Below are 15691 nucleotides of genomic sequence, written 5' to 3'. Positions count from 1 at the left end.
ACCGCTTCAAATTTCAAATGAGCAATAAAGCAAGCGGCTTGGACAGGTTCCTGCGTCGGAGGCAGCTTCCCTACCGGAAACTGAGGAGTCACAAGAAGGCGGTGTCAGACTCTAAGGCCCGCCTACCAACACCTGTTGGGCCCCGCCTCTCAAAGAAGTAGGCAGCAGCAAGAGCCTCAAACACATTTTAACAAATCACTTTATTTCAGTTCTCCTTGCGTTATCGGTTGGCTGCTGTGAAGTTTTTTTGTCCCCTTCCATTACAGATAGCACTTCGCACAGACCAAGGCACTTGGCCAGGTAATGTGTTTAGGAGTGGCCAGGCGGCAGGTATTTTTATCGGCGTGGTGACGTCACGCCGAGGTGGGGTTCGTTGCCGAGTCCGACTTCACGTTACTAGTGCCCCGCCCACCGCCCTCTCCCAGCTGTTGAACAGGTTCAACTGCTTACTTAGGGAGAAGCTCGCGACCAGTCCGCAACGCTGAAAAGTTCGAGCTGAGTTTCTAACCTCTTGAAGAATCCGCCGGAGCTCTCTAATCGACCCACCGCGAGACGCCTAGAACCCGCGAGCGCTGCCTTGCGCGCGCTTCGAATAAAGCGGATTCCGTTAGCCCTGTTGCCTGGATTCGGATCGAGGATGGCCGCGCGGCGACTACCCTTCTTCCTGCTGTTGCCGTTGGTGCTGCCGGTGTGGGGGCAGTCCACCCCTAGCACTGCCTCCTGCCCGTCTACCCTCGTGTCCAAGCCCGGCCAGGGCGTAGAGTATGATAGCCTGCCGATGATGGCCGGCGATGTGGGCACTTTCCCAGTGGACACCGCCGAGCAGTGCACGGCCCGCTGCTGTTCGGACAAGAGATGCAACCTGGCTATGGTCCAGGACGTCGGCGGAAAGAAGACCTGCTACTTGGTGGACTGTTTATACAACGATGTGAACGTGTGCGAGTTGGGTCCGATCCCAGGTTTTGAGAGCTACCAGAATGAAGTTGGGCGGAAACCGACTCTGGCAGGTAAGAGCAGTCTAAATGTAGCACAGGTGAAACCACGGGCTCGTTTCGACCCCCCTCTATTCTTTTCACTGAAATTCGTTCTCCCAGCGCCACCCCCGGAGGAATGGGTAGAAGGGCGATTCTGCCAGGTGAGGACCATAAAGGAGCCTTAAAGCAAAGACCTAAGCCTCTACAAGCGCGCTCTTAACCGTGGTGTGTAAGATCATCTTTGGGTGATGTGACGGAAAAGAACCTTTCCACGTGGACACCTAGTTGAAACGCATTACTACTTATCGACCAAACGGCAATACTTGGTAACTCGACTTATATTTTGTGAAAGGGAGTCTGATTTTGAATGGATGGGTGGCATCCATCTTCAAAGCAAGAGTCGCACTTAAATTCGAGCTATCCCATCACCATTAAATGCTGCACTTTAATACTCGTGCTAGAATACTTCGCAGAATGTGAGATTTTGTGCTTCAGTTTCTGTGACGGAGACGAAACGTGTATTTTAAAACACCCTAGTTTAGCTAGATTTATGATAGCATGCAGACTGAGGTGTCGGTTCTACGCTGTAACCCAGAATTGGAGCGGTCATCAAATATTTTTGTTATGATTGGGCACTTCGGTATGTCCAGAACTCCAAGTTTGTACACGTATTGGCTGTAGAAGTCTGTGGTGTTGTGACTTGCATGAATTCCACTTAGTTTTCCTACCCAGCCAGCCCTGCAAATAGTCATAATTGTGCTAAAAATCGCCGATTTCTTCGTGTCTTTGAGGGAAAGTTCCAGCGTCTGTAGTGATCCACACTACTCCCGATAATATGGATTCCCCACTTGTGTGGGTGGGCTTTTCGTCTGTGATAGAAAAGTGTCCCCTCCACCCCGGCCGAGGGAGAAACCCCACTCCCACAAGAGTGCGTGCTTCTTTTCACATCTCTGCGCAGCTGCGGTGCCACATTGCTTTTGGTGCTCACTTGAGCCAGGGGCGTAACGCAGGCCTTTTCTGGGGGCTTAATTTGAGCCGGTGTCTGCCGATGCCCACATGGGTACTTAATTATTAGCACTTTTTGTTCGTGCTTGCTGGCACCGGCTGTTAAATAATGCCTCTGTTAAGATGTTGTGCGCCATACCTTTCACATCTCTGCACGGTGTACAGCTGTGGTGCGTGCCTCCTTCCTCTCTTCCCTTCCCTCCCCCCCAATTGCACAGTACACAACTGTGGCGAGTGCTACCTTTCATCTCAATGCACAGTAGTGGCGCGTGCTTCCTTTCACAACACTGCAGATATTCGGTGTGTGCCTCCTTTCACCTTTAGTGCACAGCTGTGGTGCGTGCTTCTTTTCACCACGATGCACAGCTGTGGTGCGTGTTTCCTTCACCCCACTGCACGTGCCCCCTCCAACACATCCACTTGGTTCTCTCGTTTCCTATTTTAATAAACACATTTCACACATAGATGCCCAGGTTTCCGATGTTAGCATTTGTGAACTCACTGAACCTCGCATCTTTTCTTACAAGGCGCTTCCCCTCCACCCCAGCCGAGGGACAGGCCCCACCGCCATAATCTGGATTATAAAGTGCTGTGACAGAAGCACCAAGGTGCTGGACTGTGCAGCTTTCCTTACAAGACGCGTCCTCTCCACGGCAGAGGGACAAACTCCTACGTCACAAGTGTCTGTGATAGTATATTATTAGTTTTTATTATTCTTAGCAACTTTGGCATTGACATTATTGCCCTTTATTACACTATTTGTTAGTTTTTAAATAATCGGCAGCAACATTTGTGCCCCTGTGCTGCCCAGATAAAGAACACCATAGCCACTACTATAACAGGAGGCAGACCCACCACCCCTCCCACGCTTCCAACAGACGCTCTACAGTAAACAGTCTGTGTATAGTTTTTTTTTTTTTAGTTCTTTAAATATTTATTTATACATACAGTAAACCGGGTTTTACTTCACTTTGGGAAGTCCGCCGGCAAGCATACTCGGTAAAACATACATGGTAAGATTATGGCAGGCCCCCTATTGTAGTTCGCAGGAGTAATGTAGGGAGAGGGAAAGAGAAAGATGTGAATAAGTAAAGAGGGAGAGATTATAGCTTAGGTCTGGTAATAGCAAGGTATTATTATGGCGTTGGGGGACACTTCCGCTTGTCAGTTCATTCGGATTGATCGTATCTTATGGTGGGTCAAAGGTTAGTAGGGACTTGTCCAGTGATTTCCATAAGTCTCTAGAGGTGGTTTTCCAGGGTGAATAACTTATCGCTAGTGTGTTGGCTCCCCTTAGGTAGGTGATCCAGGAGAGCCATACAACACTTTAGCTGTGTCTTTCCAGTTTGTGAGGACTAGCTTGACTGCAGCGATTAGGAGAAGGTCCAGGAGTTCTTTCTCTTCCTCTGTGGGGAGGTTGGTTTGGATAGAGGCTGTGATGATCGAGGGAAAGTCCGTTGACATTTTACATTTGAACATCCTGCCTATAAAATCAAAGACCCTCCCCCAAAATTCCGTGACTCTGGCACAGGAAGATCAGGTGTTCCAGGGCCCCCCCATGGCCCCTTTACGATTCCAGCATGTACTGTTATCTCTGAGTCCTAGCTTGTGTAGACGCTCTGGGGTCCAGAAAGTTTTGTGTTAGAGCCACAATTTGGTCTGCGCCAACTCTAATTCATAAAAGACAAACGAGCTGACCCCACTCTCCACAGACTAACGAACGCCAGATATGAATACAACAGAATCACTAGCGAGAAGGCCGGCCTCTGGTTCAACAGACGCAAGGCACTGAACCTATGCGAAGCTAATGGAGCAGGGAAACTCCTGGCCTCAAATCTGAAATATAAAAGCAATCAGACAGCAGTCACAGGCATGGGTCAGGTGACACTTTTATAGTCTCATACTTTTTCAGCAGCATTTGGGATTGCAAAACAAATTCAAGTCTTACTTGTGCGGGTGATGCATTGCTTGGTAACGCAAATTCATGTTTGTAGATTTTCATTTGAACTTTGTCCAGGAGTTGTGCACTCCTGCCATGATGTAATACACTCCCATAAGCTATTGTTGGGAGTAACTTAGCTTTCATTACTGTTAGCAAGGGGGAAACCAGGGGACCTTTAAGTTTGGTTGCTAAGCTATTAAAAGCGTGCAATACGACTGTGCCCTTCTTTTCCATTCTATTGTAATGGGTGGTGAAATTAAGGCGCTTGTCCAGTAGTATCTCGAGATACTTGTAACTTTCAACCGCTTCCAGTTTAACATTGTCTATTGTGAAGGTTGGTGGTACTTTGTGGCGTCTGGTTATGACCATGGTTTTTGTTTTTGTGCTGTTTATTTCTAGCAATTTCTTTTTTGTATAACGGGTCAATTCCTGTAGTAGACGTTGCAGGCCTATTCTCGTCTGGCTTAGTAGGACCACATCGTCTGCATAGGAAAGGTGTTACACAAAGATTACTTAGCCGCGGTGGATGAGCATTGGTCTGATAAAGGCTTACTGTCAGGTCGGCCATGAATAAATTAAAGTGGAGGGCCAACACACAACCTTGCTTTAGTCCATCAAAGGTATTGCTCTTCCGGGTTAACCGCTGTCCATTGTCTATCTTTACCTGCATCCAGGTGTTGGTGTACAGGTCGATGATCGGCGTTAGAATAGAATCTGGCAGGCCCTGCTGCTTCAATTTGGCCCATAGTAATTTCCTGTTGACACGGTCGAAGGCCGCCTTAAAGTCAATGAAACAAGTAGAAACTTCCTGATGGTTTTGTAGACTTTTTTTCAGCACACAGTTTGGTCTGCGCCAACTCTAATTCATAAAAGACAAACTAGCTGACCCCACTCTCCACAGACTAACGCCAGATATGAATACAACAGAATCACTAGCAAGAAGGCCGGCCTCTGGTTCAACAGATGCATGGCAATGAACCTATGCAAAGCTAATGGAGCAGGGAAACTCCTGGCCTCATATCTAAAATATAAAAGCAATCAGAGGGCAGTCACAGCGATCACTGACAACAAAACATACACCAAACACAAGGACGTTCTCAGTCTTCAGGCAATTTTACTCAGACCTTTACAGAAACTAAAAACAACTAGATAAAGATGCATGCAAAAATTACCTAGAAAGACTAGGGCTACCGAAGCTAGAAAATGCAGACCGCATTAAACTGGGGGCAGAAATCACCACAACAGAGATAGAAATGGCAGTCTGGTCCCTAAAAAAAAAAACAAAGCCCCCGGCTCTACACAATGATTCCAGCTACAAGATTAAACAGGATACTGCCCAAACTGATAAGGAACATCCAGGTGGGCTACATGAAGGGCAGAATGGCCAGTGACTGTGTATTGTTTCTTATCGCTGCAATTTATCTCCCTTCACTGGCTCCTCATCCACCCCATCACTCTTCCCCTCTCTCCCTCCCACTGTCTCCTTCCCGAGATTGGTGCAACAGACGTAAGTGGTTAGGCTCTGTTAATTTGCAGGAACGTTTAATACCCTTAACAGGCCTACGCTGCCACCATTATTTTATTTTTCAGCTACACTGATTAAATTGAAATGCCAAAAACATCCAACAAGGAATATTAAATAAAGTTTTCTGTGGAAGGCCTGCACACGGACAATTCATAAGCACCTGTTCAGCTATACAACATCGGCCTAACTCCACACCACCTCGGCATCACTCCGTACCACCTATGTATCATTCGGCATCACCTCAATCATTCTGGATCACCTCCGCCACTACTCACAACCACCTCAGCATCACTCAACACCACTTCAGTTTTCCAATGCTTGTGTTTTTTTGGGGAAATATCTGACATCCAATCAGCCTTCTGCCCACCCTGAAGAGGTGGGGCACATATTGGGGATGCATACCCCAGTCTGGCCCCCAAATGGGATTGACAAAACTGGTGCAGCCTTTAGGGGTAGGGGTTCACAGTGGTTTGACCTTTTGAGGTCCGACTCTCTAACCCCCCACCACACACATACTATTTCCCTGTGCTGCCTTGAATATTCACCCTGGCTATGAGTGGAGTCTGGAAGGGGTGTATTTGTACCAGTTTGCAGAGGCATGGTAGGGCAGATCAGAGGACTAGTCTACACCCAGCCACCACAGTTGTGACTCAGCAGCCCCTGTCTGCGCTTCTGAGCCAGGTCTGACAGGTGTGCATTCAATATCAACAGTCTATTTTTATTGTTTTTGCTTCCCTCGTGGTTGTACCCTGTAATACATGTTTTTTTTTGTGTGTAACAGAACTAGCACCATTGTTCAACTGCTGTTTGTTTACTTTACTGGTGCCTCCGGTACTTTGCTGTACTGGGACCGTGTTTTGAATTGTGGTTGCTTTCTAGGTTTGTTTTTAGTGCCATTAATGTAAAGGCACCTGTTTCCGCAAACTAAGCGCACTCCTTTTTCTTTGGTCCACTGTATTGTGGCTTTCGGATTGGGCTCTGAAGCTGAGCCATGTGTACATCCTACTTTCAGAAGTAGCCTTACAGCTCATTTACACTGCAGCCAGACACTCTACTGCCTCCCCGCCCCCTTGCTGCTGCTAATACTTTTTCAGTGTGTTCACCTGGGGGGGGGGGGGCTGGGGCAGGGGGGGGCTGGGGCGGGGGGGGCTGGGGCTGGGGGGGGGCTGGTGGGGGGGCAAGGCAAGGTGGCCGCATGAGTATGGAGCTCCTCCAAGATGTTCACAACAGTCTGTGATTGTTGCTTGCTCTACTCATTTCTTGAGCTAAGCACTCTTGTGGTAGAAGCAAGTGAGCACTTCAGACATTCCGAAACGGGGTTACTCAACAACTGGAAAGTCATAGTGCCATTATCTGCAACTTCCCCCACCCACAGTCTGAGCATGCAGGTTTATTCCATACAAAAGTATGCAATATGGTGGGTTGTCTTCCGGGTGATCCAAGGGCAGGCATATGTACCAACCTATGCTGCCCCGCCCACCTGATGAGCCAGCACTGTGGGCCACCCAGTCAGCACTACACTTTTTTGGTGATCTTCTTCCGGATCATGTGACACATTGGTCACCCTATTACTCATGGCCTTTTCAGGGCAGAGCGTAGGAGGGCAAACCCCCGGTTGGTCAGGCCCCCAACCGCCCGAAGGACTAACAGGGCGCCATCACTGGTTTTCCAGGACCCTGCCCTGAGGCTCCTGGTCTTTGGCACCCCCTACTGTGCCGCGCAGAGGTACCCTTACTCTACCCGTCTGCTGCAGGGGTACCCTTGCTCTACCCGTCTGCTGCAGGGGTACCCTTGCTCTACCCGTCTGCTGCAGGGGTACCCTTGCTCTACCCGTCTGCTGCAGGGGTACCCTTACTCTAACCGTCTGCTGCAGGGGTACCCTTACTCTAACCGTCTGCTGCAGGGGTACCCTTACTCTCCCCGTCTGCTGCAGAGGTACCCTTACTCTACCCGTCTGCTACCAGATCGCCCTGTAACTCCGCCACAGCTCTAGAGGCCTGTCGCCGCAAGAGCCCGCCCCCCCTCACCCCCCCACCAAAACAGCTAATTTCTGACCTGCAACCTGCTTTCAATGGGCCTCTTGCGTGTCCAGTGAAGTGTCCATGCTCACCTGTGACAAATGCACCCCATGTTTGTCAACCTGTATGCCTGGATGGCAATGACGATGGACCCCATCTTTAGCAAAGTAGCCTTTAACATTAAGTAGCCTTTAACATTTGCCTAAATCAGCTCATATGGGGTGTGATTACGAAGTGAGCTCAAGCGCGGCTTGGGGAAGCGTCGCGCTTGAGTAACTCACATGCATTGTGGCAAATCCTCGCTGGTTTCAAGAGCTGCTTTGCCCACTATAATCTCGCAGAACAGCGCATGCGCGTTGGTTCAGCGAGACCTAAAAATGTAGCAGAAGCTTCTGTGATGTTGGGCCAACAATGCACAATCATCCTTTTTAAGCTAATTCAGTTCTTTCACCCTTTCCAGATGGTTATCCTGCCAGAGGAACAGGACATCTTCCCATACCCAAGGAGTTTGTAGTCTTTACCTGGGTGACAGTCGGTAGCTCATGTAAATGGGTTTTTAGAGACTGTAGGCTGGTTCAAAGAGACTTTCGAAAAAATGGTTATGAATTCAACTTTACAATTGAATTGTATTTGTAATTAAAAAAAAAAGTAACCCCCTTAAAAAAAAAAATCTGATTCCTAGCCGTAGATAACACTATTAAAGTTAAGTGTATCCCAATTCTTTCTGATGGAACAATTAACCCTGCTTTAGTGAAAATTGCTTAGGGCATTGTCACTGTAGGGACATGTTTAACATGGAACTTTTTTACATATACAACTTTTTACATAACCTGCTCCATCCCGTATGTGCATCGAAAACCTACTTAGGGGTGACCTGTTAATATTTAAGAGGGGTTTAGGCCTGTCAAAGTGGGTTATTTTGACAGGTTAATATGTAGTCTAAACCTGCACTGCCAGGTTACTGGTGGCAGGCGTTCAGCCATGTTTTGCCCTGTCACTGTAGTGACTGCACAGTATGTTCTTCAGTCCACTAATGCCATTTAACTTGTTGGCCGGATACGCTTTTTATCATGTATTAGGGACTTGTACGTAAGTTAAACATGCCAGTTAGTTACTGTCATGCTCTGGAAAAGGCTACAGATTTGCATGCAGCTTGCACCAATGAGATCAGGGAGTCCATTCCTATCTACCTCTTGGACAATTGTGAGGCACATTTGTTCTGCCCCAGCCAGGGGTGGCTCCTCACAAGACTTTGTGTATAGACATACCAATACCATTACACATCCTGCGTCGCTTACACACCACTCTATACCATTCGCTCATAACTCCTTTAGATGGAAGTGAAATACCCCACTTAGTAGAGTCTGGTAGAGCCATTTAAACAGACGAAGGCTGTGGGTATATCGTCCTGAGTAAGAAATGAAAATAAACTTATTTTAATGTAATCTACACTGCACTCCACAAAACCCCAAGCAGCAAGAACCATGGCTATTCTTTCAAAGAAGGGCCCTGACCTCCTCCTTGTCTAGTTGTTGGGTCTCAATCCACTCAAAAGGCAGGGCCCACAGTGAGTGTGGATGATTGTTTGGGTGTCTGGAGGGGTGGTAAGGGAGTTTGGTTTTATTACTAGGACCACTCGACCAACTTATTTCTCTGCCTCCTTCATGCTGGTCTTAGTTTCTAGGTGTCTTGGCAGTCAATTATTCTCAAACATACAGATTTGTTCACATTGGTTGTCTAAGAAAAAAGTATTCAAATGAAAGTGTGCCTAAATTCTAATTTATCAAATTGAAAAACATTTTCCAAACGTACCGTCTATGTCCTTTTGTGTTTATTTATTTTCTGTTCGCGATATTACATACATGTTTGCTTTGGTCTTCCCTCTTTTAGGTCGAGCAGACCTACATTCAATGCGTAAGCATTGATGGTGTCTGCTTTAGACCTATTGTCGCCCGTATTTAGGAATGAAGGCACGAGTCAGACGCGCGCCTTTTCCTAGTCAGTTTTGTCCGCGGGAGCGCGCGTCTGAGCCACGCTTGCGCAGACAAACTCACAGCCCCTGCTTTCGCTTCGCTCGCATGCATTAACGGCGCACAGACACAGCCAGCCCCCACCCCTCTGCATGCACGCATACAGGCACGCGCATGCAGCCACACACATACAGGCACACACACCCCCCCCCTTACCTCACTGGAGTCGGACTCTGGCTCGCACCATCTGCCAAGGGAGCCCCGCAGAGCCCTCGAGCTCCTCTGCCACTCTACCAAGAAGCAGAGCTCTCCCCATAGGCATGAGGGCCCGCAGTCTCCCCGCTGGTCTTCACCCGGGCCCCCTCCTGGTACCCGGGACTTCATGCGGCACCTTTCTTCTCCGGGCTCGCGCTCGTCAAAACGAAACTGGAGTGGCGCGCAGGCAGCCCCCGCCCTCCCACTCCTCACAGGCCGGTGAAGAGCTGATGGTAGCGCAGGACTGGTTTTAAATCTGAGAATAGTGCACCTAAGAGGACCGACATTGCGCTCGAATTGCAGGTCCTATACAACCGACTTTGTGGTAGGTTGGTGGGATGCATGTACTTGCTTGATGGTCATGCCCAGGACATGATCGTTTTTGGTCTGTGGCAGTCTTTCCTTGTAGCACTTCTGAGCGCAACACTAAGCTATTCTGAGGTACACACAACGCCTTGAGACCTGTACGACGGTGGTGGGGGGAGGAGAGATTAATGATGTTATTTGCTTGTTACGCAAGGACGGAGACATCAATACACCTGGCTCCAGTCCGAATTAGTGGGCAGTGTCCAGTTTGCACCCTTTGCCAACCGACAACCTCTGCTGAAAAATCAAGTGCTGATTACGTATCAAAACGAAGCATTCACACCTGGAGAGACGATTGGTCGGTTCATTTATGGGCCGAGACAAACTGGCAGCATATGAGGATGCCAGTGTGCGCTGAGCGCGTGATGGTCATGTGAGCCCGTTTTCATGCACACGGTTGTGTACTTGTGTGTTAGTGTATCAACTTCTCCCAGATAGTGAAATAGTGAAAAATGGCTAATGTCCTGCTTATGTTAACTGTCCCCTCTGTGTGTATCATTCTCTTGTTTCTCCGCAACGCTGCCCTCCTTTAGGGCGGAACACAATTGTCTGTAGAGTTTATCAACAATTATTCTTTGTTTTGGATGGTTATTTATCTGGCAACAAAGGATATTTATTTTGTAAGATTCAAGGCGGGACAGGTCTGTAATTGACCAGCGTCCCTCGGAGATGTCCCACTGCCACAATAATATTCAAAGTGCCGCTGCTTCATCACATGTCAATTGTGTGAAGCCAGTGAAAACGTTTGTGCCAATACCTTGGATTTGGTGTAAAAGTTTAAAGGACAGCACATGATGTGGGAATGTGTTCAAGCGCAATGCTACTTTTGCCAAAATGTGTTTCTAAAATAGGAATGGGTCAAGAAACACAAGGGAATGACCTCAACCACAAAAACAGTGTATTAAACTGAACACACCTCTCGGGGGCGTAGCTTTGACAGTAAGGGTGGCTGGATTCAGATTTTTCAACAACCACGCTGGCTTATGATGTTAAAATGCATTATAGGGCAAGCAGGGCGCATGGGGGGCTAAAAGTGCGGTGGTAATGGACTCATTTTCACATCCTCACAACCCTCTCACCCCTCCACACACCCTCACAAACCACATCACTCGGGGGCACCACCACATCACTCAGCACCACAACAGCACTGTCATTTCTTGCTACCAACAGCATTGACATAGCCAATAGGACTCTCATTAGGAAAGTGTAAGCTATTGGCTTTGTGAATAACAATGCTATTTATATATTTTCAAAGCCAACACAGATTAAAAAAAATCTAATTTACAATACCAATAGCTCACACTTTCCTAATGCGAGACCTATTGCATTGCAAATGCTTGTTTTTTTTTCTTTTGGAGTTCACTAACTTGCCATTTGTGTGCGTGATCCATTACGCATGGTTTGCTAGTATCTTTGCTAACAAAACATTTCACATGAAGGGAGTTTTAAATTATATTGCTTAGTTTGCCCATTTCGCAGTAGTATAAACACCCATATGCGTGTACAGAAGACTGCAATGGCTCACTTATGTAACTTAAATGTTCATTGTAAGAGTAACTGGTAACAACCCCCTGCCCCACCCCTTACCCCCCTGTATGAGGTGAAAATTCGGAACCCACATCATTCTGCAGCTCTTGTAATACCGAAGGGAACAGTAACAAAATGGTTTCTTTTCAAAAGGAGTAGTTTTTCAGATTTCACACCACACCCCTGACCCAACCACTAGATGGTGGAATATATGTACAGCATGCATATCCTGCTGCAAAAGTGGGCTTATCAGCCCTGTCTGGTTCAACAAGGCACTTGTAATGAGGCTTAGTTCAGCACCTTGATTAGCAAGTGTTCCTTGGCTCCCACGTCAAGCACAACCTAAATAAATGGGTATTGAAGGCAGAGTGACACCTTCGGGCCAGTTATCTGCTCATTGGGGGGGGGGGGGATTCACTGAGGTGAGAAAGTGGGTGGAGGTGCAATGCAGGAGTTTAAAGTGGGTGGAATTAAAAAAAATAAATCTACACAATCAAAAATGCCAGGATTGGTATAGGACTCAACGGAGGAGATGGTAGCGACACAGAGTGCATGGGATGTTGGTAGCTGCGATTACAAACCGAACATGATAGCGCGAGCAAGAAAAAACACATGGCATTGCTGAAAGGAAACAAAAAATGGTTCCCTGTGTCTGTGTGTGTATGTATGTATGTATGTATGTATATGTATATGTATAGTGGAAAAATGTTCTATTCAATAGGTTTTGTAAGGAAGCTACGCTCCGTGGGAGGGAAAAACACAAAGCGAAATTAAATCATTGATTCAGATCCTAACACATGCGATTGACAAAAAAGCGAAATAGTAGCAAGCAATCGGCTGGCCCAAAGTCTCTATGTATTGGTTTTGTCCATAGTAGGATACACCAACAGGCCACTTAAAACTGACTTTAGGCGAGACCTTAATAGCGCTACACATTTAGTGGAAGAAAACAGATGCAGCAAACTACTATGTAGTGGGCTGTCTGAATTATTTTTTCTTCCTCAATAACTTGGCTGCAAGTAGGTCTCATCTGTGGTCTCCAAATAGCCCTAATATCTTGCTGATCACTAATGGACACTTCAAGATTGGCTGCTTGTAGACGGACCCTAATGTATTTGGCGGCATTTATAAATTGGTTAAACACACATGCTGCAATATTTGCATCGCTATTAACTTTGGCTCCTGATACTTTAGCCAGCAAGACATTGCATTTGATACTTCTAATTTAATGTTATAACGACGGGTTTTAAAAAAACCTGGCCATGACTTGTTGGAAGTGTCTCGCTTGAAGAGTCAATTGTATGCTCATGTGGCACAATAAAAGGTAAGGAAGAGCATCATTTTTTGCCAAAATACCTAAATATTCCCTGAAATTATCTCCTATATCTAGGCGTCTTTACGTAAAATATTTTTTCAGTTTTTCGTGTGGTTTGTTGTAAGAAAAAAGTAACAACATTACTTTAGGGATCTGCCATCTAGCTGAAGTGTTGTCTTACTTGCCAAGTTTTACCCTGTGTGTATTTAGCGTGGAAGATTGAAAAGTCTTACTAAAAATCAGTTTTTTCCATTTGATTAAAAAAAGCATGTATGTATATATTTTTGTGTATACACTACCAGCTCCACCGGGTAATCTTAGACTCCAAGGATGACAGCACTCATGGGGGCGAGTACCAAAGGTTTTATTCACCAAAATGAACTCTGGGCATAGATGCGTTTCCGCAATCAGCCTTTGTCGATCTTTGCATATTACTGCATTGCCCTGCTTTACACCATGCTTAACCCCAATAACACTTATTGCGACTCATGTCGTGCTATAAAAAATACTACAGTAAAATTCCCGATTAAGGAGGTACACACAACTTCAATTTTCGATATCTGCTTATATTTGTGTCCATCGAAGTAAATGGCAGTTAAGTTGCAACCTGCCCGAAAGACATGTTGGGAACATGCCGAAAGCACACCCAGGACAGGATTCCTTCCATTGCTTACCTTTTGGCTCGGTGCTTAGTCACTCACATTTGCTAGCTTTTTATTCACTGGCTCTGTGTTTTAGCTCGTTCATCTTGCCTTTGTGCCTCAGCGTAGCTTGTTACCTTCTCTCTGGTTGGCTCCCTCTATTTTTTTTTTTTTTCGATTTAGTATTAGCTTTCCAGGAACTACTTCCCTAGGTGGCGCTGAGCGAGCGTTAGTTTTATTTACCAATACATATTGTATTGATATATGAAAAGATGTGTAAATAAAGAAAAATGCTTGCTTTGTAGGCACATTCATGCATGCTGCTGCACACCCACAAAACTATGCTGTGTGATGGGACGTTTGTATTTTTAGCCATGCTGTGCAGCAGACTCGTTGCTGCACAGCTTGGTTAAGTCATTGGCAAAGCCGGTAAGTCTCATACGTGAGACCGATTTTCCCTTGCCAATGATTATTATACTGTGCGGGTGCCTTTCTTGCACTCCTCGGAAGGATGGTTTGCTTTGTGGTACTTCTACTTGATCTAACGAAAGAGACTAGCTCGTTAACACCTTCTGACAATTTAATGCCTAAAAGGGTGACTTGGTGTCATCGTATTGAGTTTTCGGCCTTCAAAAATGGTATGCGTGCTGTCTCAACAACTGTATGTAAACTTGTAATAGCATACGCTGCAGTCGTTTCACCATTCGGAAGCTTAAAACACGAACAATCTACCCATAGGGTACCATCAACATCCGTAAGGGGAGTATCCCTCAGGTCGACTCTAGCCTTCGTTTCTTCCTCTGTATGAAGAAAACAATCATGCTATTCCTGAGGATCCGTCTCTGTAGAGATCGAAAACGTAGCTGGATTCAACACATTACATCTTTTAATGTGCACATGACTAGCCAACAATGTCAACTCGTAACCTGACAGACGTGCACTAGTAAGGTGCTGTGTCTTAGTCCTGTTTAATAAGGTATCCACTGCATGTGGGACCATCACAATCAACGTATTATCCAATACCAAACCAGCAGACTGTCGGATAGAAACAGTCGCTGCAGCTGTAGCTCTCAGACAACTCTGCAACGCCTTAGCAACTGGGTCTAACGTTGCTGAAAAATACGCACATGGACGCTCAGGGGTGTGGAATTTAAAGAAATATGTACTTGTCCATGGGACAAGTAGCTTCATAAATCTACATGTCCTGTAACAAAATCCATTTGTCACTTTGGTACCATGTAGAGCGCCGTCAAATAATGGCTGCAATCTCTTTATATTAGACCTCTGATAATAAATAGGATCTCTGGTTATGGCAGGCTAATACTATAGAAGGATTTGAATTTTGGAGTTTTTCACCAGCTCTTCTCTAATCTTTTCCCATACTAAGAAATGTTGGCAATTTACCTCTGACCATGGCAGAAGTAAAGTTTCTTCCAGGGCTGGGAAAAAGGTGGTTGGAGAAAAAGTGAACTTGTAAACACACAACAGATTTCTGCTGGGGCATATTAATTTTGCTCATGCAAAGATGCAATTCACAAACATTTTCTAGGACTACAGTTTCCTTGCCTACTTAAGGAAATTTATGTGATTTCCTGAAAAACGTAAATCTGCATTAATACGAGGACATGTATCATGGGTGCACTTTTGTGACTTTAACATTTGAGCCCCTAAATACATCTGAGTTAACCAAGACATTTTGTTTTTAATAAAATGCTATCTCTTCCTATCTGTGAGCTGGCTTCATTATGTCACGGCATTCTGCTCTTTTACAAAGTAGTTTTGTTCAGTGCCAGGAATTTCCATGGCAATGTGGCCTTTATGTGACCAAATACTAGTTGTCTAGTAAGAACGCGCTGGCATACAGCACCAGACCTACCTGATAATCCCAAGGTAGAGAAAGGAGCATAGTGTAGGCCAAGTGAGTACCCCGAAAATTAAAATACCCCCATGTTGATCTAAAGTTCTTATGACACCAAGGAAGCAAAAAAGTCATTGGAATCGTCAACCGAATAGCTTGCTTGTCTCTTCCATTTAAGCATCTATCCATTCATCCTTTCACCCACTGATATCTAACATTTCACCTTTACATTGGCACCCATTCATTCTTTTATCCATTAGCCTTTCACCAATCTGTTCGTCCATCTGTTCATCTC

At 46.0% G+C, this 15691-nt stretch overlaps 1 protein-coding gene across 1 annotated transcript in view; it reads left to right on the top strand.

The window, feature by feature from the left end:
• The first annotated feature begins 395 nt into the window (after positions 1 to 395).
• LOC147691801 (kunitz-type serine protease inhibitor 6-like) overlaps positions 396 to 15691 on the top strand; it is a 106965-nt gene continuing 91669 nt past the window's right edge. The window contains exon 1 of the mRNA XM_086938093.1: positions 396 to 1007. Within this exon, the coding sequence (XP_086794219.1) occupies positions 638 to 1007 (370 nt within the window). The 5' untranslated portion in view covers positions 396 to 637. The remainder of the gene's footprint in view (positions 1008 to 15691) is intronic.

The sequence above is a fragment of the Lissotriton vulgaris genome, chromosome 9 (genome assembly GCF_964263255.1).
Source record: "Lissotriton vulgaris chromosome 9, aLisVul1.2, whole genome shotgun sequence".
Taxonomy (NCBI): domain Eukaryota; kingdom Metazoa; phylum Chordata; class Amphibia; order Caudata; family Salamandridae; genus Lissotriton; species Lissotriton vulgaris.
This window is presented reverse-complemented; position numbering and strand designations above follow the sequence as displayed.